Consider the following 25,190-nt stretch of genomic DNA (forward strand, 5'->3'; position numbering starts at 1 on the left):
AAAAGAACTAGAATATTCTCCCAAATGCATTTGCATTAGCTGTGGACATAGTAATTAAACAAAATTCCAACTTTTGTGGGATTATCACTTAATCATTAGCCTCAACATTCTCCTGTGGTAGCCACTAAGGTTCCACTAAGTAATTTACAGCCTGCCCCTAAGCCTCCCATCCCCACTCTTTCAACCAGTAGCAAAACAAACACACACACAAACAAACAAACAACAACAAGAAAATCTCCTCAAGAACCAAGGAGGAAAATGCTGCATTTTATAAACAGGTTCACAATTCAGAAATATCACAAATGCCACCAATGAGTACCATACACCTACAGACTCATCTCAGGGATACCTGGAATGGAAAGAAAGCCAACAAAAAAACCCCGCTGAATTCAATTTCTTCAAATCTATCTAAAACATGGCCCCTGAATTCTCACTTGTTTATTGCTGTAACAAAACTGCCTGACAGAACTATGGGGTTTCCATAATAAAGTCAAAACATCTGTGAAAAAACACACTACAGAAAATCAAATATAACCTCCAGAGTTTCAACAGAGCTTTACTGAAAAAGAATAAGAAGTGCAAGTGCTGAGTACTTCTGTTTAGCAAGGAGGAACAACCATTTTATCAAGTCACTTGCAGTGGACATATAAAGAGACATACCTCTCACCCTCCATTCTTTTACTCCAGGACAATGAGGTGGTAAGGAAAACAATCTCAGTTCCCAGGCACAGAGAACTTTGAGGAGAATAGAAATTCCTCTGCTAAGGACCCTCCAACACCTCCAAAACCCAGTTTTTATATAAGTACCTTATTCTGATAAAACAAGCAGCTTGATTTTTCCAAGTCAAAATTCAAAACCCAAGTGTAAAGAAGTTTTTGCATTAAGAAAGACTCTATGCTTTTTATTCCAAAAGTTCAGAAAAAAGGTGTTTTAATACCATTTAAGCCCTTTCTGGTTTTACTCATCTGAATCCTGGAGGCTCCTGAGAAACAAAACTCTAGCAAAACTTGCAAGTTTTATTCCTACAAAAGCCAGTTCGATCAAAATAGCAGGAGTATCATTTTTACTTATGATCACACAGAGGGCAGATTCACACACACTGAAAACTGGATACACAACAGGAACCCAGGTGATAGAGTTATAAAACCCAGAAAAAACATGGTCAGTAATCACAATCTGCATGAGACAACTCCAGTCTTGAGCTGAGGCTTTCTGACATCAGAAGTTAAGTCATACCTGACAATGACAAAAATTATGATTCAATCATTCAAATACTATAATAATACTATAACAAAAGAAATTATGACAAAATGTACTTTCTTTAAACAAATTAATAAACCTGCCTTCTGCAGAAAGGGTATCAAATGATACAGAGATACGACACCACCACTGTACAGCACCCTGTATATACTCATATGCATACAACACACATCCCAGAAAAAGTGAATTGGTTAATAAAAGTTCAAAAGAACTAACCCACTAAAACATCTTTTGAGCTTTTTATCTAAAAAACATATAGAAACAGAAGAAATAGGAGATCTGTGCTTTTTAAGAAATAATTCACAGATAGACTGATTGATACTTTGAGAAATACTGGGTTTAATACACACAGGTACGAAATGCAACTGCACCTTCTTTTAACTGTACGCATAAGATAACTGGAAGCACTATTGGAGCAGATGGGTGACCCTTATAAATGGGAGATGAGGGAATCAGAGGATTTCGTTCAGAACAAGGACCAGCTGTTCTGCAAGGTCCAATGGCCCAGGGCCCAAGCTGATGGTGCACCATGCAGCTCAGCTGTGTACCTCTGCTGGCTAACACAAGGCCTGATAGGCCACCTTGATCACCTGGACACCACCTTGTTAACATTCTCCACAGTCATACTGTGAGCAGCAATGAAATGTGTCCCTCTTATGCTCTGCTTCCCACTAACAGCATGCAGAGAAAAGAGGAAATTATTCTCACTGGCCATGCTCCCCTCCTGGGACATTCCTCTACGGACAACCAGGATTTTCAGTACATCTGTCACCTTTTCTTATGACCTGGGGAGAAGATGGTCACCTGCAATCAGTTCCTACAGCTCTTGGACTCAAGTGTCCTACTCCAAGTCTGCCATGGCCTTTGAACCTGTGTGCAAAACTGATATTATCAAAGAAAGATTGCATATGGAACAAATTGGTTACACAAATATTCACAATTTTGCATAAACTACAACAGCTGCCTCACATTTTAAACATGTTCTCTATTCCCTAAAATATATTAAAATGCTAGGTGAAATGATGAAAGGTCCACACAGGCTTTTGTTTAAGACAGAGCTGCAATTCTTGGAAATAGTCAATGCCCCTTAACTTTGAGTTTAAACAATTATTAAATATACAATAAAGAGTTAAATTGCTGCATGCCTTAAAATCATAACCATTACACATAAAGCCATCCCTTACCCATTGTTTGAAAGATTCAAGTTATCTTAATATTTTTTACTAGTAGTTCATCACTATTAGCATAACATTAAGAATTGTTCTATGAACATCACTTTTACAACAGAACTACAAACAATGTGACTTTTCCTGTCAATTTTTTTATACAAGCATCAAAGGAAAGCCCAATAGCTAATTGAGAAGTAAAGAAAATCTAAAAGAAAATACAAGAGCATGATTAAAACTAAATGAAAAAAATTAACTTGAATTATTGAAATACAAAAAAACCTTTTCATAATCCAAGAGCAGCAAGATGTGACACACTGTGATACTATTTGTGGCTTCCCAAGCTTCACGAGTCTGTTTTCAAATTCAGAAAATTTACATGGCTGTAATATTATATGATTAACAAAGGTGATGCTCATGGTGACCATTGTTCATTGCACTTTCATAATGCTCCTTCCTGAGTCTGCATTTTTAACTCCTAAAACTTCAGTGAACTGTTCCTGAACACTGCACAGGCTTCCCCATCCACACAACTGCTGCAGTGTCACAGTGACGCAAGGGCTGTTAATGGCATGAAGGGTGACAGATCCTGCACTTCCCAGGGACCAGAGGTGAGATGTCCCTCACACCCTGTGCTTTTTGCTCCACCCCACAGCTCCTGCACTGTGGAACCCTGCCCCACCTGCACCAGCACACACTCCAGGGGCAGCAAGGAAGAGGGATGAGGAGCTGCAGAGAAACACAAGCGCAGCACCCACACGCTTCAAGTTCCTGCAGCCAGCAACTCACAGCTCTGTCAATGAGGCCACTCTAAAAACTTTCATAAGGAAACACCCAGGCCCACAGAGGGTTTTACAAACAAAGTAACAAAAATTTCAAAACACATCCCTACACTTTCTTTTTCCCATGAACTTAGTGGAAATATCTACGGTACCATTCCAAGTTATCTTTGGAATAAGGCTATATTTATCTACAGAAGGCACAGAGGAGGGGAAAAGAGCCTAAGAAGCCAAGTAACTGGAAAGGCTGTTCACAAATGGAACCATGAAAAATAACAAAGCAATGAGCTGGTGTTTGCCTGACATCTAGAGAAAGATGACAGACTAAGGACTCTGCTTTACAGTACTTTACCAAAAGTCTGAATACATGCAAACAAAACAAAGACTCAACCAAATCTTCATGTATTTGACATGTAAATGGAAAAAATGATATTTCTTCTTTCTGGAGGTATGAATGAGAAAGAATTGAAAACATTTCAGTTGAGAAGGCTCAGAAGCATGTGACTAATTTTGAGAGGAATGAAGATGTGATTAGAAGGTCATTTGTATTTCTACCAGCCATTCCTGCATGAAACTATGTTAGAGAGATCAGATTCAGACTTTCTCCTCCTCTTTTTCTGTCCAGGATCTATGGTCACCTTTCTGACTTTATCTTTCCTCCCTACACATCCTTCAGGCTGTAAGGTGTAAAAAAGAAAAGGAAAAAAAAAAAAAGAAAAAAAAAAGAAAAAGAAAAAAGCCTTTTTAAAAGTAAGAAGAGTTGATCTGTTTTGTTTCCTGAAACTATATTCAGTGGGATCACAGAAGTCTAATGGTTAGAGAACTGATAAGAATATGATAGAAACCAAGCCCTGGATTGAGAGATCCTCAAATATTTATGCACTTCTCAGTGCATTCACTCCACCAGAAGTTCACTTTGCTGTTCATACCTGACACCAAACTAAACCAATATTATTTAACTTGCCAGAAAACAGAAATAAAGCAACATAATCCCAAAGTATAGATGGTCTTCAAATTAAGGCATGTGATAGGGGCAGAGGGCACACTTCAGAAGAATCACAGAATCACAGAAGTTCAAGACTGGAAGAGACCTATAAGATCATCAAGTCCAGCCGATGTTGGAACTTGCATCCTCTATGATCTCACAAACTACAAACTATGAAAACAAAAATTCCCTGAAGACTCCACCTTAACACCACATCAAGAGAAGAAAACTCATTGTGACTCTGTATAGGAAGTAAAATAGTTAGATCATTCTTGATAAAGTGGTTGTAACATGCACAGAAATTAGTATCAGACTTGCCTATGATCAGCTTCATTTCCTATCAAAAGCACGAACAGTAACACAGAATTAAATCCACACTTTCAGACTGCAAAGGACAACCAAATCATGTCTTTTCTACAAGAGACACCCTGGAAGTCTTTTAGTGAATAGGAAAAGGTTGTTTCACCAGCTTCCCCAAATGGTCACAGATCACATCTGATCTCAATGCAGTGTACAGACAGGAGGGTGCCTATAATTTGTCTAATGTGATAACCTACAACTTCGATGTAGCTTCAATAAACAACTGCAAAAGGTGGAAGCTGTGATGGTAAAGTCAAAACATGTAAATATTTGAAGGTGCTCCTCCAGCAGGGCTGCACTGCCAGGGAGCTCCCATTGCAGGGCTGCACTGGGCTCCGACTGGTGAGGTGGGAGCAGGAGGGCAGGACTCAGTGATAAGACTGTGTGCTTTCAGCCTTAAAATAGACAAATGCAAATGAAAGCATGCCCAGGTCACCTCCCCTGCCATTTACCACAGAGCCCACAGTGATGGCCATCACTTTCTCACAGTGATTTGTAAAACTTGGATTTTCAGGAACAAAGCTTTAGCCACCAGGTTTCACAAATCTTTCTCTGTGTCTCTGCAAATAAATTTCAGAAGTTAGATAAGGGTTCATAACCACAAAGGCCCTTTTTCTAATCTCAACCTTGGGATAAAGAATATTTTTATCAGAAGGAGGTATCAAAAGACAAGACAATGGAGAAGTGATGAATGTTTAAGGAGCTCATGGCTTGTACTTTCACTTAACCAAGTGCATATCTATAAATATATTTCAAAGTTGCTATTGCCAAAATAATTGTAAAATTTAAGAAGAAACACATTAGTCTAACACAGCTATTTTTTGCAACCAAGGAGAGCTCTTCCTTTGTAATGATGTGTATCAGTGTTAGCCTGCTCTTGAAATTCATCATAAATGAATGCTTTATGACACATGCTTGAATTAGAAGAACCAGATAAAAACCCAAGGAGTTTTATTTCTTGTATTGTTTTTTAAGAACACACATCCAAGCCAATTAAAATTAAATAATTCACCTTGTGATATTTCTCTTCTAACAGCTTACAGGTAATCTTTGCCCTGAATTGAAGCAGCAAATTCAGACAACTGCGGTCTGAAGTTCATTCTTATGTACAAACACAGCAAGGTTGTCTTTTCCCCCAGAATGTCTCCTATACATGGAACCCAGTGTAGTCCAAATGTCATGGCTTGAGCCATTTTTATCTCAAATGATACTGGTATAACACTCACTCAGCCATCCAAATTAATGGGTTCACATCATGAAACTCCTTCATAAAAGGTCCACTCCTGTCACATTTATGCAGGATGCTCTACTAAAGTCATGAAACTGAATTATCTGATGCAATTAATTTAACTCTGTTCAGGAAAAGGGGAATTTGTGTATTCAGTAATCACTGTGCTTGGGATATTTTTACAATGCATTCCTCCATTCTGTGCTCAATTCTACCCTAAGCTGCTTATGCAGATATTAAACAGAACATGTGATTCACTTGTGCATCTTTATTCTTTTAAAACATCTGATAAAGACAAGGAATAGGTCAATTTGCCCCTGTGGAATTTCACCAACTGACCCTTATTCCTAGAGCCACGAATAATATTGGCAAATTATCTGGTTACAGATATATTTTATTAAGTGACATAGTTTCTCTTAGTTGTGGACTTCCATTACATAAGATGGCCAGACAGCAAAACCTCTGCCACCCAAGGATTTTTTTCTAGATGTACTGTCTTCACCATAAGAAAAATTCCCCCTTGAATTTGTTACTATGACAATGTATTGCTCTGGAGATCTGACTATGGTGGAATGGATTTACATTTTCTACCCCTGAAGTAGTAGTCTTTGTACACATGAGAAAGCAATCACTTACACATGGGATTACTGGTTTCTTCCAAATGCACAGGGAATATTCAACTCGTTGAGAATATATTGGAAATTTATTCAGAAAATTACCATGTAAGTGCCAATCCAGAATTAATTCCAAAGTCACTGATAGGCTAGACCAGCTTCATGTTGACGTTTCACCAGTCATTAGCAGCAGAATGAATAAATATTTTAGAATACTATGGGGATATTAAGTTTTATTTAACAGTGGAAATGCTGAAAGATAGCCAAGTAGAAGTAACAGTGAGACCACAATTTCTTCATATAAAACCTGGCCTTTGCTGTATTTGCAAGGCATTTGCTCCTTCAACCACACAAGCTCTTTGTTTTATGATGCAGTCATTACATGGAAGACTCCAAAGCACTTGGCAGCACAAGCAGTGCACCAGCAGCTCAGAGATCCCATGGGCTCCAAGGAGAAAAACCTTCCCTTTCAGTTTTGGGACTCACTTGTCAGTGTTTCAGTAGACTCCTCCTTCTCCCTTGCCCAGCTACACTGGGCAGTGCTGAAAGCAGGTAGTGACTGAAACCTGCTTCTTAAATCCCATACTGTCTGGCACCTGCCAGTAGTCCTCTCTTCTCCCACGCATGAAAACAAGCTGTAAGGTTCTGGACACACACCCCCATTGGAAGAGGGCAGCACAACCTCTGCCCAAGGTCTGGGACTCTGCAGGCATCCTTTGCCACACACAGCAAGCAAGGAGCAGCAGCGGGCACAGGGCTGTGCAGGATGAAGACAGGGGAGCAGCGGGCACAGGGCTGTGCAGGATGAGGACAGGGGAGCAGCGGGCACAGGGCTGTGCAGGATGAGGACAGGGGAGCAGCGGGCACAGGGCTGTGCAGGATGAAGACAGGGGAGCAGCGGGCACAGGGCTGTGCAGGATGAAGACAGGGGAGCAGCGGGCACAGGGCTGTGCAGGATGAAGACAGGGGAGCAGTGGGCACAGAACTGTGCAGGACACAGTGTAGCTTTGCCCCTGTGCGCTCTCTGACACCCTGACAGGGTGTCTCTAAGGGTTCATGCCTGCAAGGACTGCCCACAGCAGTGCTGCTGCATTGCTTCCTTCAGCCTAGCCTAGAAGAGCTGCCCATGTCATTGCTCCTGCTGCCAACATCTGCCACCAAATCACACAGTGGTTCTGGCAAACCCAGCCCATTGAGTCAACAGTCACTTCACCCATAAAAAAATGGGAGTCCTCTGGCTTTCAACTGCATGTGTATGCTAGATTTTTTTGTTTGTGGGGATTAGAAGGGATCAAAATCTCTCCATTTCTATGTCCGATGTGCATTATACTTCTACTCAATATGAGAATTTATCAATAAATCTGGATAAGCGTAATTAAAATACCCTTTAAAAGGCAGCAGTAACAATAAAGCAAGGGCCAGAAAACATGCTTTGTTCAAATGCACAAATTACAGTTTTAATCCATTACCTAAATTATTTATCTGTCCTTCTGCCAAGTACAGTAGTAAGGGGTACTTCCACAGGTGGTGCTAGGGGCAGTGTTTGCCCAGCACGCCCCGGAGCACCAGGACAGCCGAGCTGCACCGCCTCGGCACCCCGCACCCCTGGTCACGCTCTGATTTCCAGAATAAAATCGAGGGGCCAGGGGCATCCCCGGCCACCGGGGCGATCCCCCGACACCACAGCGGGCGCAGGGTCTCCATTGCCAGCGCCGTGCCGGGATCGCCGTTACCGCGGCAACGGCGCGGCCGAGCCCGCGGCCCCGTGAGGCGGCAGCGCCGGCCCGGCCCGGCCCGCGCGTTGCCGGGAGACGCGCCGTCACCACGGCGACCATCACGCTGCCCTCCCGGCGCTGCCCTCCCTCCCGCCAGCCCCAACACCAGCGCGGAAAAATAACAAGAAGCACCCGAGCCGCCAAGGGAGCCGTCAGCGCCACCGCGCAGTCCCGGCGCTGCTGCGGGCCCAGCACACCTTCCCCGTCCTGAGGGGGAAGCACGGGCCATGAACCGCAATCCCGGCCCTTCCCGGCATCGAGGAAAACGCAGTTTGCCAGCCTCAGCATCTGCTTTCCTGCTTTGCGGATGGCAGCCATAGATCATGTCTCTTTGCTAACACTGGTCGTAAATGAATGCCAGATCAAAAAAAACCGCAAAATGAACAGAAAAACACCACCCCATGTCTGTTTCACTGAAGCAAAGGAGAAAATCCAGGCTAATCCTAAAGGCCACCACAAGCGCCCATCCACCACCAAGCGCTGGTCAAGGCACCTGGGCACCAACTCAACCTGGTGGACATCCTGGGGCTGCACAGGCAACATCAGCCTCGGCTCTCCCAGGAGAAGAATGAGCCCATCTCCTCTGAGAGAGGGAGGGAATCGGGCTTTCACCAAAGGGGATAAGTGGGCACTTCAGAGCTCTCCATTTGCTCATCTGCATTTTTATTTCAGGCGCTCCTCTGCCAAAGGGCTGTTGCAGGCAGCCCGCAGGCTCTGCTCAGGAACGCCGATGCCAGCAGGGCCATGAGCCGGTAAAAGGTGCCCTGGACACGCTGAAGAGGCCAGGCCGGACCGGCGCTCCCGGGCATCCCGCACTCGCACATTCCAAACTGTATCCCTTGATTACATTAGTGTCTTACCCAAGAATCATATTCAACATCGCAGAAAAACATTTAGAATTGTAAAATGCATCTAGTTCTTACCTTTGATATGCCTGAGATGTGGGAGGTGTATTGAACACATGCGAATATGGGTGATAGGGTGTCTTTTTCAAAGCCTGAATAAGATTTTGTCTATATTCTGGGTCTATACACCACAAGGACCCCTTTCCAATACTCTGCAAAGAGAAAAGAATTAAAAAAAAAATCAAATATTTGATCTAATGGCACAGCCATATTTATTTAGCAGTTTTTGCAGGAAAAGCAGTGACTTTGGGTTTTTTGTCTGACAGAAGTGAATATAACTTGCTTGCCAGAGATTATTGCTCCATTAATAATGTATTATGACTGTATGATTTAAATCACAATTCTGAGGGAAAAAAAGAATGAATGTTTGGTCGCTCTCTCTTGTTACTAGTTAATAGGATTTAATAATATCTGGCAATTTTCCAATCACCTCATATTGGAAAAATAAGAAGCTACAGTTAACCGTTAAACAGAAACTTTGAAAAGAAGTATCTTGGTTTTTGAAGTAGTTTTCTTTTCCTTTTGCTGTTATACAAACAGAAACAAGGCTAAAAAGGAGAGGGTTAAACACCCTAGCAACTGTTTTAAAAATATAAGGACTTAATCCTCCAACCCACATGACATCAATACCATTATACTACAAGAGGAAATTAATCATCTTTTCTCCCCAGAGGGGAAAAAAAATACCAAAAAAACCCAAAACAAACCAACGAACCAAAACTAAAAAAAAAAACCAAAAAAAAAAAACCAAAAAAAAGAAAAACCCACAGTATAATCAGAGTATAACCATTTAAGTGTGTTGTGAAATTGTGATCAGCTAAAACAACAGTTACTGTAATTACCCTTTCTGGACCCAAGGAACAACACCAGCAGTTAATCTGTAAAGTAAAGATTACACTAAAATTCAGTGTTTATTCTGCAGTTACAAGCAGTGCAATTTCATTTCTTGTCTCAATCCCATCAGAGGTCAAGCTGAGGATTTTGGATTGTTTTGTGTGAGTTCCTAAACAAACATGAAAACTGCCTCAGCTTCACTATGAAAGCATATGGAATGATGGTTCAGGAGCAGTTTTGCTCTGCTTGATCATACATAAACACAAACACAAATCCTAACTGTTGACTGAATTCAACTGACAGGCATTAAAGGCATTACGCTATGATTTTTTGGTAAATGTTAATGCTTTCTGGACCAGGTGAGGGAGGCTGTGTTACTGCCTCTAGCTGCTTTTCAACTCAGGACCATCCTTTTCCTCTACTTCAACTTCTGTCAGTGAAACAAAGCTCTCCGTTAACATGTTACAGAACAAGCACACACAGACACACACAGAATCACATCAGAAGAAGGACATTCTTTTCTTAAACCATATAGAAGACCAAAACCAGACATCTGTTTCCTTTTGAAAACTTGTATCTTTGCCCTACGACTTCCTAAGTGCTCCTCTGCCCCACGGACAGCTTTAGGATACACAGTGCAAGGTGCAAAGTGCTTACAGAGAGCAAATGTGCACTAAATTCTCCTCCCCAAAAATAAATGAAAAATAAATGAAAAACAAAAGTCTTCCCCAATGTCCCTGGATGGCTTTGTGTGCACCTAGAAAGTTTCCAGCACCATGTGAAACTTGGCTTGAAAGAAAAGGAGAACAGCCAGCAGGAGCTGTGACAATCTTCTGTCAGAAAGAAGCAGGGCTGCATGCTGCTCTGGTGGAACAGGAGCATGGGGTCAAGACTCTTCAGGATGGCTTGCAGGGCTCAAGCATATCCATCATTTTGCTGCCCACAGGTGACCTACTAGCAGGCCACAGAGGCCACACCAGGAGCTGGAAGATGTCTAAGGGGAGACATCTTCTAGCACTTGAAATGAAGCAAGGTTCTAATATGGCCACAAAAGGCCAAGACTAAAGGGCTAGAGAGAAGCAAGCAAGGCTCTGTGGCTCTGATCTCAGCAAAGCACTACAGTCAACAGCTGAGAGATCCAGTGCTGCTGTCAGCTGAGGAAGCTGTGCACCACAGTCCTCACAGCACTCTGCAAGGAGGAGGTTGTTATGCTTAGCCCTTCTAAAATATGGGACAATGAGCCAGACACATGACAAGGCCAGTAAATGATTCTTAGGCAAAGGACAGAGTCAAAAATAGAATTCAAACATCCCAAATTCCACTTCCATGCTCTATCCAAGACCCAGACTAAGAACATAAAATTTCCTTTTAAGCAAGCAATGAGCAAAACTAGGAAAATTTTTCAAGAGAAAACCTTTGCTGGATTCCTTACTTCTTACAGCATGGGATAAGCTTATTAAAAAAGCTACACTTAAATACCAACTACCTTATTTGTACTTACTGGAACACAACATATTGTTTCCATACTTCTCTGTTTTTTCATTTACTTCCAAGACAGCCTTGTCATCTACCTGGAAGATATTACTCCCCAAAACCCATCAGTCAGTTTAAGCTGAGGGCCTTACAATATGAAGTCACTACTGAAGAGTGACTTCAAAACTTTTCATTACTGTTAAGATAAGTTTGTGTGGTTTGCCCATATTCTTGCAAAAGCCAAAAATAATCTCACTGAAAAACAGGAACTCTGACAAAAAATATTGAGAAGTACACTCCTCGTTAAAAAACCCACTGGGAAGGCAGATTTGCTATATTTTCACTGCAACTGAACTGACTTATAATTTACCAGCAAAAACAAATGTAATTTAAGGCAAAGGTTGCCAACTTTGCAATGTTCTCTTTTAAGACAGTTACTTTTGTTTTTCCACAATCACACAACAGAGCATGAATAAAAAGGAAAACTGAAGTGACATCTGGTTAAGAAACCTTCTTGACTGTTGGGAGGTGTGAAGAGCTTTGTTAACTGTCTGTTCAGATGTGTCATTAGTCTTCCCATGTACAGAGCAATCACGGGAAAGGAAATCACTGGAGCTCAGCCCCGTCGGTAGTGATTAATTTCCATCTTATGACACTTGGCGTGCTGCTTCACTACCTCCTCCAAGCCAAAAGTCAATAGTGACTCCAATCAAAAACCAGCAAGGAAGGGTCAAAAAAAACCCAACTCTGGATTACATTTGTCTCCCAGGCAACAAGTGACTGAGGAGTGGATAACAGCCCCCTGATATCCTCAGCACTTGGAGTGCTTTCAGACCTCCCCACATGCCACCTCCTCCCAGGGCCAGGCACAGCCACCTCCTTCCTGCCAAACACAGGTTACAGCTTCTGCACTGATTCCTGGTTAACGTGATCAAAAACTGGGGAATGTTATTACAATTCCTCTTCATGTCCAAGAGTAAACTTGAGGGTAAACTACTTCAGAGGTGCTAATAGGGAGAGAGAGAAACATACAGAGTTACCCAATGAAATATCCTGACTGAATATTTTTAAAAAATCCTGATTATCTTTTATATGGAGAAATTGCTACTCCTTTTTACATCACTTAACATATATATGTAGATTGTGCACAATACTGTGTACTAACTCGCAACTTATTAACAAATTTGCTCTCTCATACCTCAAATATCCCATTCTGATTCCCTCCCAGCAACTAAAGTCAGTGTATTGCCATGAAAAGGTACACGATACACTCAATGTTCGCTTGTTTTTTCTTCCAATGGACTGCACATAGAAGTTTTTAAATACTACTTTACACAACCTATTATTGTTATTATGTTTGGTCATTTTTTAGTAGCATTGAAAAAAGATTGAAATTTTAAAATAATTAAAATGCTGCTTGTCAGCTCTTTCAGTCGCTATAGTTGGGAATTAATAGCATTATGCACTAGTAAAACTCCTCATTGTAAAGATTTTGCCAGCATATACCTCACAACTACCTGTCCTCACACATCAGCTACTGCCTGCCCAAAGCTCAACTAAAAGACTTGTGTGTTGAGCTCTTTCTGAGACCAGTGGCTGGGAAAAAGTACATAACCCATTGTATTGGTTTTGCTTGGTCAGATTTTGGTACTGCAGGGGCTACATCCATCTATATAAAAATTCCAGATAGTGTTCATTTGAAGAATTTTGTTCCCTGGTTATTTTAGCACAGAGTTGAAATGTGTTAGAAACACAACCTTTACCACAGAGCTGTTCTTTTCACTGCCATAAAAACAAGTCTGGCCAAAACAAAGTTTTGGGAAGAGAGCAGATACAGAAACCACAAAATACGGGCTCAGGGAGATGTTGGCATTTCCAAATTTTCCCTTCTGAAGCTCTGGTAACATCTTCACTTTGAATTTGCCTGGAGGAGCAGCTCCAGGTACCCATGTCTCTTGCATCACCACCAAGATGGTCCCCAAGGGAACAGAACCTTAAGGGAAACCTGCCAAAAGGGAGATTTTTTTTTTCCTCTGTGATGCCTTGCATGTGCCTGGGCCTTCTTCCATAAGCCCATTTCAGTCATTTTCCTCAAAAAATCCTCTTTTTCTCACACAATTTGATGTAAGTTACATTCATTAAGCTGGCTCACATGAAGGGTGTGACAAGCATCCAGAGAGCTGTGGCAAAGCAGAGGAGGGATGTGGGGACACAGGGAGGGGAATGGGAACTGCTCCCTTCTGCAGCAGGAGCCCTGGTGACATCCTGATGCACCTTGTGAAACAGCACACTGAAAAAGGAAAACCAGGACTCTGGCTGGACAGAAAGCAGCTTGTAAGACAAATGGCAAAAGCAGTATGACACAGAGCAGGGGTGCAGGGGCTGGGGTGAGCTGGGCAGCAAGGCTGGCAGACAGCCCTGAGGGAAAAGGCTGTGCATGGGAAAGCAGGGACACCGAGAGCCTGGGCACCAACACAGGTGCCTGGAGGCTGGGAGGAGAGGAACCAAAACAAGACACCCACAAGTGACTCCAGAGCTCTGCTCACACACCTAAACTATGCCAGCAGGCTGAGAATTTTAACACAGCTCTGAGTTAAGGACCTTGCTACTCCCAAACAACAGCTGCCCACTGAGCAGATCTGTACTTTACTTCTCCACTATCAGATCAGGAGGGGATGAGTGGCCATGGCTAGGCTTTCTTAAACCAAAATGATCAGCACTATGAACCAGGCAGCTACACAGGCTGAAGGGGTGCAGATATACACTACCTGAAAAGTATGTCACATTGGCTTCAGTAACCATAAAAGCAAAGAGAAAAAGCAGAAATTTCCTCTTTCTCAAAAAAGGGCATTACCAACAAACATCTGCAGCCCCAAGCTATCAAATTCTGAAGTCACATCACTGGGACACCTGTCCCTGCCTAACCCAGTGGAGGTTGCCACAGTTGTTAACACAGGACCTGTGAATATCATTAATATCACCTTCTTCAGTGATTAGGAAACTTTTGTTGTCGTTGTTACAACAGGTGATCTCTTCGCAAGTAAGAGTGGAGAGATTACTGGGTATTAAAGGTTCTTACTTTAAAGAAATATTTATCCTGAGCTCATTGTGTCCAGATATGCTGCAACACCAGGCTTGAAGCAAACCTTTCACACAGATTTGCCACCATGTTTATCCATGGGAATGCTCAACAGCTTCTACAGGTCCAACTGTTCAGTATGATCACAGAAGGGTTTCTACAGAAGCAAAAAGAATGGTAGGATAGAACTATACATCTCACCACAGAATTAAAAAAAAAAACCGTTTGAGTAACTACATCCAAAACCAGAATCTGAAAAAGATAATTGTTTTAGATCAGAATTGCAGAAGCATATTTCTCATCTTCTATGACTGCACCACATCTAATGTAGCAGCACAAAGCCATCAGCCACCTTGCTGACACTGTTGTCACTGCTGACTGCTCACACCTGTGCAGGAAGCCTCTGGGGGTGGTGAGAGCACAGCCAAGGCTGTCAGGAAGCAAGGACCTGCAAAAGCACCTAAGAGAACAAGGCATGATGGAAGAGCCTATCCATAAAAAGAGCAGGGTACTTCACTCGCCACCTGACACTGCAGTCACACAGAGCAATTCTGGAAACCCTGACTAAAACAAGTTTCTGGCTGGTTCCCAGGAACAGCAAACTATCATCAGGAATTCCTCCTAAATACAAATTCCCCTCTTCTCGTCCTATGAAAAAATATATTTAACAAGAAAAGTGAGGTATTTTCATGAGGAAATTGAGAAGCAATTGAGAAGATAGAAGGCAAGTAAAATACTTTCCAAGCTGCACCTTATGACACCCTGCCTTCAGCTCTGAAGCGCACTGAGAGGAACACAATAATCACTCCAAAATCCACCTCAGGAGAGAATGACTTGCTTAAATAACTTTCTTGTACTAAGCAAAGAAACCTGCCAAGTGACTTCAAAGCCATCCCACAATACAACACAGACTATACATACTTCATTAAATATAACTCTACCCTTGAAGGTTTGCAAACGTTGTGCTGGCACTATGGGAAAGAAGTGGTTCATGACTGCAAAATTCACCAAGACTAAACAATGCCAGCCTGTTGTGACCCCTGATGCTGTGTTGAATCAGCACTATGATGGCAAGAGACGGCTTTCAATATCCAAGGAGAGAGAAGCTGTGCAACCAGGAACACTGCTCAAAGCCAGCTCTATGCCAGTCACTTGCACACAGTGCTGACGAGAACACACCTTACTTTTTTAGTTCAGCTACTCATCCCTCATGTTAGTATCATGCTCCTCCAAATGAAGGCTATCACTACTAAAACAAAACCAACTCAGAACTAGTTCCTTCATTTACATGAGGCAGAATTAGCATACTAGTATCAAAACTTGGAAAATATATTACATAACAAATTTTAAACTATTTGCCTGGCAAGCACTCAGGAAGATTTAAGATCAGATGCCAAAGTTGGTCTGCTGGTCTGTTTAAAACTCTATTGCTTATCTTTACTCATTGGTATTTCAAGTTATCAAGAAAGTCATAATGCTGCTTGCTCTGCTCTCCTACACAGATTCTCCCATTTTAAGTGGTTTTTCATGGGTGGTCACAGACAATACTAAAATTTTATCATCTCTAGCTTGCCTACACCTTGCATATGAGTCTGGGGGTTCTCTAGTTACTCCTTTTTATGAACAATTGAACTTATTTGCGGAAACACACAAACAAAGCATTCACTCATTTGAGGTCAGCTAGGTTTTTTCTGGGATTTTTTTTGGGTTTTGTTTGGTTTTTTGTTTGGTTTGGTTTTTGTTTGGTTTTTTGTTTGTTTGGGTTTTGTTTTTTTGTTTGTTTTTTTTTTTAATTAAGAAGTACAACAGTGAAAGAATTCTGAAAGAAAGAAAAACAAAGCCACTGGCAGTGATTCCTATTATTACAAAATGCATTCCTCAGATTCACTGCAATCTTACATAAAAATTACAAATAACTATTCATGCAGTTTAAGGGCAGATTTTCTTCCTTCTCTTTTAACATTTCTAGCACAGACCAGTGAAATCATCTACGTCCAGCTTTAAAGAATTGCACTATAGACCTTGACTGCATTTTAATGACAGTGACAACTGCTTACTAAGCTTTTAATTTTCATAAAAATCCCCTGACCTACAAACTTAAGAGAAGTAGAAATTTCCCCTGCTCTTCCAAGGAAAGTTTGGCAATGTTAGGTGAGAGCTTAACACCAAGCTGAAGTAAATCTGAAGTAGTATCTGCATGCAGTGTAACAAAACCCTCACAAACACTTCTGCACGTTTTCAACCCTTCCCCAGCAAAGCAGCAGTCACAGCTCAGCTCAAGCACAAAGGTGAAGAAGCGTGACGGGAAGAGACTAGCTAAAACACAATTACATGATCATAAACATATGCTCATCTAATGCATGAAATTAAAGTTTTGATTTGAAAGCTTGCTGGAGTAGAGTGTTCAACCCAAGTAAGCTAGTTGCATCAAAAAATCATCAGCATTTCTTAAGAAAACAAAAGGTTGGGGCTTTTAAAATCTTATTTTGCTCCAAGTAAAAACATCCATTACTCCAAATCATGCATGTCCAAGTCTTCGTCTTCACACTCAACTCTTGGTATTGTAGCTCACTAGCTCAGTGAGCTACCCCAGACACCAACCCAGCCATCAGCCTTTTATTCTGATTTGACTTTATGAAAGTGGTCTGGTTCTTCCCCAAGTGATGCAGCCACATGAACCACCTCCACATCTCTGCTGTTCTTCCAGTCACAAAATGGGCACTGTCTTTCTGACTGGAGAGGCTGGGTGGGTATATTCCTTCCCTAACAATGGAAGTATGGTTAGAGAGGAAAAGGACTATTTTGTCTCAAAATGAAATAAAACAAAAAGGAATCCAAGCATATAAATAAACAATGATAAAGGAATAAAGAGGCCAGATCAGCACCGAGAAGTAACAGCTGAGAAAAGAAAGGCTGTGGTATTCCATAGTCAAAAATACTCATATTTGAGAGGCAGGACGCAGCACAACATCCTGCAACACAAGAAAGTGTCTACCAAAACACACACTGTTCAGTGGTCTTCCAATATTAAAGGAGCTCAAGTCTCACCAGCACAAGACAAATCAGAAGTTTTCTCTGTACCTCTGGGCTTGTATGTGTTATCAGAGTGAAAGGCCCTGCCCTCTGCAGCAGTGCCTTCTGAGGCTGCCCACTCCCCCAAACCTGCAGGGAGCCCCATTAGTAGCATCACAGGCACAGAGCCTGTGGCCTTGTCTATCTGCCACAGGCAGAGCAAAGAAACAGCAGCACGGGACTGACTGCTTTTGGATTTTACACAATTGAAGGCATTCATGGGCTTTCAAGCTGTTTTCTTTTTTCCTCAGCACTTTCCCTCCTGTGAACAGAGAAGTTAGGAATGTCTTCTAGTGCATCACCTAGACACCCAGCAAGTCTGCAGCCAAGACTGCCAACCCAAAGCATGTCCCCAGAGTCCAGGTTCCTGATCCTGCAAGGGGCACTTCAACACCAGGTCCGGAATGATTCTCTACCATTATTCCAGTCACAATAACCCACTGCCCGTGGGCACAGCTGGTGCACTGCTCCTCCAGCACACCAGCATGGGTCCATTAGTACAGGTAAGCTCACACAAAATGCCTGCTAACAGCCAGCAGTGGATCCCACTGCTCTCATCATAAAACAATTCCTCCAACAGGTTCAGGAGGTGTTGCACTATGTCACCCACCTCCAAGAGTCGTATTCAGCCTGTTAGATATCTCCTTGCTGAGTCTATATGTGAATCACCCTATAAAGCTATTAGGCTGCCACACAGTAACCCTGCAAGGAGTTGAAGCAAGCAGTGTCATTAGCTGCCCCTTAACAATGCCAGCTTCCTACACAGAGTTGATCTCGTTTCATGCCAGTACCTAGCAACCCCAGATGTTGCCCAAAGTCTCCCCAGGCTAGGCAAAGCCCAGGAGCTGAAGAAGACAGGCTGAGACACTGCAAGGGAGGAATGAAGTGCAAGATCAAACAGAAGCAGGGAAATTGGGCTGGGAAAGCAGGAGAGCCCAGAAGACAAGCCTGTCATCATGACTGGCCATCACAGGCATACTTGAGGGAGATTGAGCAGCAAGTAGCATTAATAATGCTGTTTCAGCCTATAGAATTTCTGTGTATACATGGAAAGTGTAATTAACCCTACACTATTGAAAAGAAAATTGAGAAGACGCAGAAACAAAAGAATACAAAAAGAAGTCCTCAAGGTCACCTATAAAAAACATGGTAAGAAAGGAAAAAACTCCCCAGACTCCAGACCAATAATCCATTTAGTGGGGTGTGCTAATTTTGTATCAGAGGTACACTCATTTAAATACCCACTGGTTATCCATGCCCTTCATATTATCTACAACTGGAAACTGTCTTTTCTCACAAATGTATAGTTACATCATACATGAAAACCTAGGGACAATTTTAAAACACAACCCTTCACAGAACAGATATCAAAAAAATTATTCAACACTTATATCTGCGCTAAAGGTTTACAGGTCACTTTTTGCCTACTGCTGTTTTAATGACGAAATAAGCCAGTGAGTGAATTTCCAGGGGAAGGGGTTAACAGCTAGCAGAAATGTGTGAGAGGGAGTAGGTTGTACTAAATCCATTATCCATGACAAATAAAAATAGAAATAAGGAAGACCTGACAAAAGCTAATGGATTTGTACCATTTCCCTCATAACTGTTTATTTAATATACGATTTTTCCTTGCTTACTGTTTAATATTGGTTTGCACAATGTATTGAGGAGAAAAACCAGGCATTTTGATAAATCATCTGAGAGGTTCCCTGGATGTGGGGTTTCCAAGTGTTCCTGGGTTATTTACAGAAACAAAGCTGTGCTCCATCCCAAGCCCCACTCAGATGCCTCAACAGATCCCTGTCACCTCCAGCAGGTTATTCCTCCACATGCTGAGGAATAACCATCCTTCTGCAACAGAGACCTCAGTGCTACCCACATCCATCAACACACACATTACTTGGGCTACTTAAATACACATTCCACTCTGCTTGTGTCCCATTTCTATGCTAGATGCAGAGATACCTATTTTTTACTATCTTCCTCTTTCCTCCTACTCTCTCTCATGGCTGAATGAAACCCCAGAAAGCAAAACAAAACAACTCCCCATGCTGCAAACATCCTCCAAAATGAAGCAACTCATGACTGCAGTGAAGTTTTCATCTCGTTCTCACAGCCCAAATCAGCATTAACTAAACAGGGCAGGGCCTGGCTTCAGGAGCCTCAACAGCCCAAATGTTATAACCCGAAACCTCATGGACTCAAAAAAACCTGGGACTTCACACGACTTGGCATTTTTGCAAGCAGCCTACACAAATCCCCCTTCCACCCAAACACCAGGTACCACCACAAGCCTCTGGAGAAACACCTCCTAAATTAAACAGCAAGATCCATGGCTCTGCAATGAAGACAAACCAGGGAAAGACCAGTTTAGCTCTAGGAGCCTCCTGTGGGGAGGTCAAAACCCAGCAGCTACAGTACACACACTCCCTCTTAGACACTGGGCACCCTGGTGGGACTAGAACTGCAGTGCCTGTGGGAAAGTGCTTTCCTCACCTACTGGGATTTGGCATCTCATTTCTACTGTAACGCAAACTGAGCAAGAAATCTCACCTGAGAGGCACACCACTGAAACCTACACACTGCCAGAGAGCAGCAAGCCCTGACTGGGACCATCTGCAGAGTCAGAGCACTACCACCTATGGCAGTAACCTCTTCCTGCATCTTCTGGAGTGCTGGCCATAAAAGTCTTCCAGGGAGAGTCAAAACACACTTCAAGTGCACGGGAGCCTTCCAACATAGGGAGGCTCCAATCTCAAGATGGCAAGGAAATTACACATGCAAGCAGAGACAGGGAGCAGGCTGCTAAGCCACCACCCTGTCACCACTGACTGCCATGTCACAGGTCACTACAGGCACCCTCTCCCAGTCCTAGCTGTACTTTTGGTCTCCTCTGGCAGCAGAGTGTGAGTGCACAAAGCTTCTTCCCACAGCAGCTCCAGCCTGTGGATGGCTGGAGATAGCCAGGGCCATGGCATCCCCACAAGCACAAACAGGAGACCTCTGTGGCATGTGGGTTAAACAGCATTTCCACCCTGGCAGCAAGCACAGTCCCCTCACCCTCCCTGGAAGTGCAGGGCACCAGCCCCCACTGTGCCACAGCTGGGGAACCTGCACCCAGCCCCAGGAGATGAGCAGCCTACCACCAAGCCAGGCAGGAACAGGTAAGAAAGAAAGCTACATTGTCAGGTCTCATCCAAATCATCCTCAAGGTGAAGTAAGCTAAAAAGAACAATGCAGGAACTTTTCATTGTGGAAGCCATTTAGATATATTTTCTCCCACTTTAAGTCTGCTGCAGAGGTAAAGGCTTGTAAAAAGAACAAGATGGATTTGCTTAGTCTTCAAAGTTTAATTCACAGTAAGCTTCATTAAAACTGTAAGAACACTCCCTATAATATTTATCTCCACACAGCAATCTCAAAAATAGACAGCTATAGGATTTTTTTGTCTTGGGTTTTTTAGGTGACCGCATTTTTGCAAGCATGGCTACACAGAGGTTGCAACTGGTAAAATACTACAAGTAGCAGACACAACAAGGCTTGTCATGAAAAACTTGTGTAGCATGAACCACTGAATCAAGTATATTTTAGAGTGGATAATCGGCTTCCCTGAGCAACTCCATCAGTAAAACAGATTTGAAATTGCGCAGATAGTTTATTATTAAACACAGTGAAGTGATTACATTAGTGAAATAATATCTGAACTCATTGGTGTGGAAAAAAAAGGAGTATTTAAATCTACAATTTTTCCAAGGAAGTTAGCAAGTCCCTAATCAAAACCTACATCTTGGCAAGAACAGAATTTGCAGGTTTATTCATGTTATTTCCTGGGCATACTAGTTCTACATTAGCAGAGCATTAATCAAAGTCTAAATACTTAACCAAATCCTGGCTCAATATAAATTATTCCTCTGTTTAAAAGTCTACCTCATTTTTCCAGATGCCATTCCAAATCCCACAATAATTTTGCTATTTCATAGAAACAGTAAAGAGAAAGTGAGTTTCCTCAAATTCTCAGGAGAGAATCAAAAGGCCTATGACAGAGGCAGCAGCAGAGAGCCAGCCCACAAACTCACTGAAACAGACCCAGCAGAAATAGAAATGTCCCTCTTCAGGGCGTTCTGAGCTGGTAGCAAACAGGATGTGAGCATCAGTCACTGTGTGCAGATAAGAGGTTATTCAGAATAGCAAGTTCAGGCACAGACTGGGTCTTTTACCCAGTAAGGAAAGAGTGGGAGGAAGCAGGGGGTAAAAAACAGCTTTCAACCTACACACCACAGCCCTGCCTATTTGGGTTTTCCCTGGCTTCTTTTTAACTGAATTACCTCCCAAGCCGTCATTTTTCATTTTCAGGTGCAATGTTCACAGGACGCCCCCATGAAACAGGAAGCCTGTGAGTGTTTGTAGTGCACTGGAGAAGAAATGACAGGCTCCTCAGAAAAATGAGACACTGGACAACCTCAGCAGCACCAGCAGCCCTGAGAAGAGCACTGGGACACCTGCTGAAAGACACAACATCTACAGAAAGAAGGACTGATGCCTGGCTTGAACAGAACAAGGAAAGAAACAGAGTCTGGAGTAGGGGAGGGGAAAAGAAATTGGATGGAGTCTAGAAGCTTCTAGAAAAAAGTTGTGTGACTTCTACATGGGGCAAAATCACCATCTTCAAGCTCCAACTCCTTGGTGTTTACTAGGAAGCTATTACTCATTCTGATCATTGCATACAAAAAGGCTGCTGATCAATATTGCACAAGAGTGGTAAGTGATCAGTGATTAAACATCAGTGTATGAATTTATTTGACTTAACATGCCTGGAGTGGAAGGAAACAGGGAGAAACAATTTCTGAGCAGACTTCAGTGATGAAAATCAACAACTTGCCCAATATCAGATGATGATGTGAGGAGTTCAGAAGTAACAAGAAAGACATACGATATTCTCAGAAGGTTAAAAAGCTCTTTTCCTCCAAATTATTCATGATCAAATATGCCTTTGAGCAGATCTACCATCTAAGGGAAAAGAAGATCTCATTTAGGGATGCCAAGGTAAGGCTATTTTGATGACACAGGTGTCATGCAACCAGGCCCGCTGTGACCTGAGTCACTGCTCCAGGTCTCCTGTGATCTTTTTCTTGATCAGTTTCACACAGGAAGCCTTCATATCTGACACACCAAAAATAGCATACGGTGTACAAATGAAAATCCTGCTTCAAAAAAGGGCTGCAACTTTTTTTTCTTTTTCAAAATGCAAATGTGCTTTCAGTACAGTGCAATGACACTGAAAGCACTTGTCCCTGCATTCCTCAGACAGACATTTATGACCAGTTACATTTAGAGATGATACAGGTAGGAGAAAAAGAGAACTAAGGTGTGTGTGTGTCAGGGGGGAAACCACAAAAACAGCAAGTGGAATTGAATAGCTGAAGGTGAAAAGCAACCAAAAATAACATACACATACCCCTACAGATAAAAACGCATGGCTAGAAAATGAAGCCCAAACTGCTGAAGGCCCCACCTAAAGGCAGAACAAAAAGGAATGGATGCCTTATATTGACTCCATTCATCCTACCAATACTGAAACACCTAAACAGCTGTCATCTTACCTCCAGAGCTGTATCATGTACCAAACCCTGCTGAAAACCAGTGACCAGCCTTTGAGGATGCTGGTGCTGTGAAATCTCACCACTGCTTGCCCCTGCAAGAGGAAGCCAGTTACCAGCTCCAAAGCACCAGCCCATAAAAAGGGCTGGCTGCCCCAAAGGGTCCTTCTCTCTTATAGCTGCACCCAATGACCACCAGTGCTGACATCTGCACTGTATAGTGAAGGACTTCTGTAATTACTGTGTTTTTCTTGCAAAAGACTTTCTCAGGCAATACTAAACATACCACTAACAGAAGAGTTTGAAGGAAACTTGACAGATTATAGCTTTATTGCAACCTCCAGAATCTGGCTTTAATGTTGCTGATTCATAGCATTTCAGCATGTTGGTATTCTAGATGTTTCCATTAGAAAGTCATGAGATCCTGCAAAATAATGGAGGCAGGAGGGGGGCAAATGAAAAAACCTTTCCAGCTCCCTTTGCTTTTATAAGAGCTTATAAAAGTTCTTAAAGGCTCTAAAATAAAGCACACAGCTCCTCCCTTCATTGTTTTAAATGACAATGTGATTTTTAAACCAATTTCATAATTTTTAAGATACAAATCTCTGTATAAATAGCCTCCCACACCACTCTTATCATATCTATTCATATTATTACACAAACACACCCTTAGATGATAACATTACTTGGTCTAACTAAAAAACCAGGCAACACAAACAGAAAATTTATTTGAGCAATTGCAAAATTCCCTTCCTTTCCAAACAAAAGCATGTCTTGGTACACACTGCACGAAGTCCGAAGATACACGTGGCATTGACTGAAAAGCTGTTTAAACCACTCTAAAACTGTTTCAATTTTTCACCTGATTCAAGAAGAATCAACATATAGTCAAAACAAAAAAAAAGCCAAGTTCACCAAAGAGGCAAATTCTTCTCCTTTTAAATGTGTGTCTAAATTAAAAATTCAAAGTGCCAATCCAACAGCTTTGCAAACCTTGTTTTATAAATAGCAAAGGGAATAAATATGAGATGATGTGGCACACAAGTGGATAACTCTACCATAATTAAGGCATGGACTCTTGTCCCAGCCAAATGCATTTTCAGCACACTAGATACTGCTGGAGGGTGAGTGCAACTTGAGTGCTGGTGAAAGAGCAGAAGGTAATTAAAATAGTGCTTAGATCATAAGCATATTTACTTTGAAACTAAAATAATGCAAGTATTTTAACTGACGGGAGGAAGACATTTTCCTAGTCACAGAAGAAAAGGATGAAAAAGCAAAACCTTTCCTACAAATTCATTGCTACAAATTAAAATCAAAGCTTTCTAAATGAAAACTTTTTTTTTTTAAACAAGAATGACTGACCCTCTTAATGGAAAGGGTCATAATTACATTTCTGCTTTCCCAAATTCAAAATTAGTCAGCTCTAAAATCTAACAACAAATGATGCATCAAAGCACACTTGCAAAGCCAAGAACAAGGAACTTTACTCCTCCAAACAAATGCAGCACTGCCCAAGAGGCAGTGAAATATTACAGGTGTTTTAGCAAAACATGAAACAACAAAAAATCTGACAAAGTGGAGATGTTTTACTGAATTTTAAATGCTGATTTGCTTTGGAAAAAACAAGAGAGATGGTTCGGGTTAGTTAAGACTCTTAATTTAGAGTCATCTGCTTAGACTAACTGTAAGCAGTTGTGGCAACACACTTTTCCCAAGGAAACATTGCAGGGATTAGCTCAGGTGGTTAGAACATGGTACCACTAATAATGCCAGGCTGCAGGTTTGATCCCTGTCTGGGCCATCCACCTAAGAGCTGGGCTTGAAGGTACTTGTGTGTTCCTTCCAACACAGAATATTCTATGATTTAAGATGTACCACTATGACAGCATCTTGTTTTCCTGGCACAGAGACACAAGCAGAGAGAAAGCTCTATCTGACAACCCATTTTTTGCTCCCATTTTACCTTAAAAGTGTTTGGATGATCTAAAAAAAAGTATGATTCTGTAATGCTTTTTATGTATAAATAGTATTTATGCACACATATACAGATAGATTTAAA

At 41.9% G+C, this 25,190-nt stretch overlaps 1 protein-coding gene across 4 annotated transcripts in view; it reads right to left on the reverse strand.

Annotated features, from left to right (window-relative positions):
* Positions 1–25,190, reverse strand: part of FOXN3 (forkhead box N3) — a 204,535-nt gene that overhangs the window by 91,663 nt on the left and 87,682 nt on the right. For all 4 annotated transcript variants that reach the window (XM_059475184.1, XM_059475186.1, XM_059475185.1 and 1 more), the window contains one exon: positions 9,092–9,225. In XM_059475184.1, coding sequence (XP_059331167.1) covers positions 9,092–9,225 — 134 coding nt within the window. The remainder of the gene's footprint in view (positions 1–9,091; positions 9,226–25,190) is intronic.

The sequence above is a fragment of the Ammospiza nelsoni genome, chromosome 6, assembly GCF_027579445.1.
Source record: "Ammospiza nelsoni isolate bAmmNel1 chromosome 6, bAmmNel1.pri, whole genome shotgun sequence".
NCBI lineage: Eukaryota > Metazoa > Chordata > Aves > Passeriformes > Passerellidae > Ammospiza > Ammospiza nelsoni.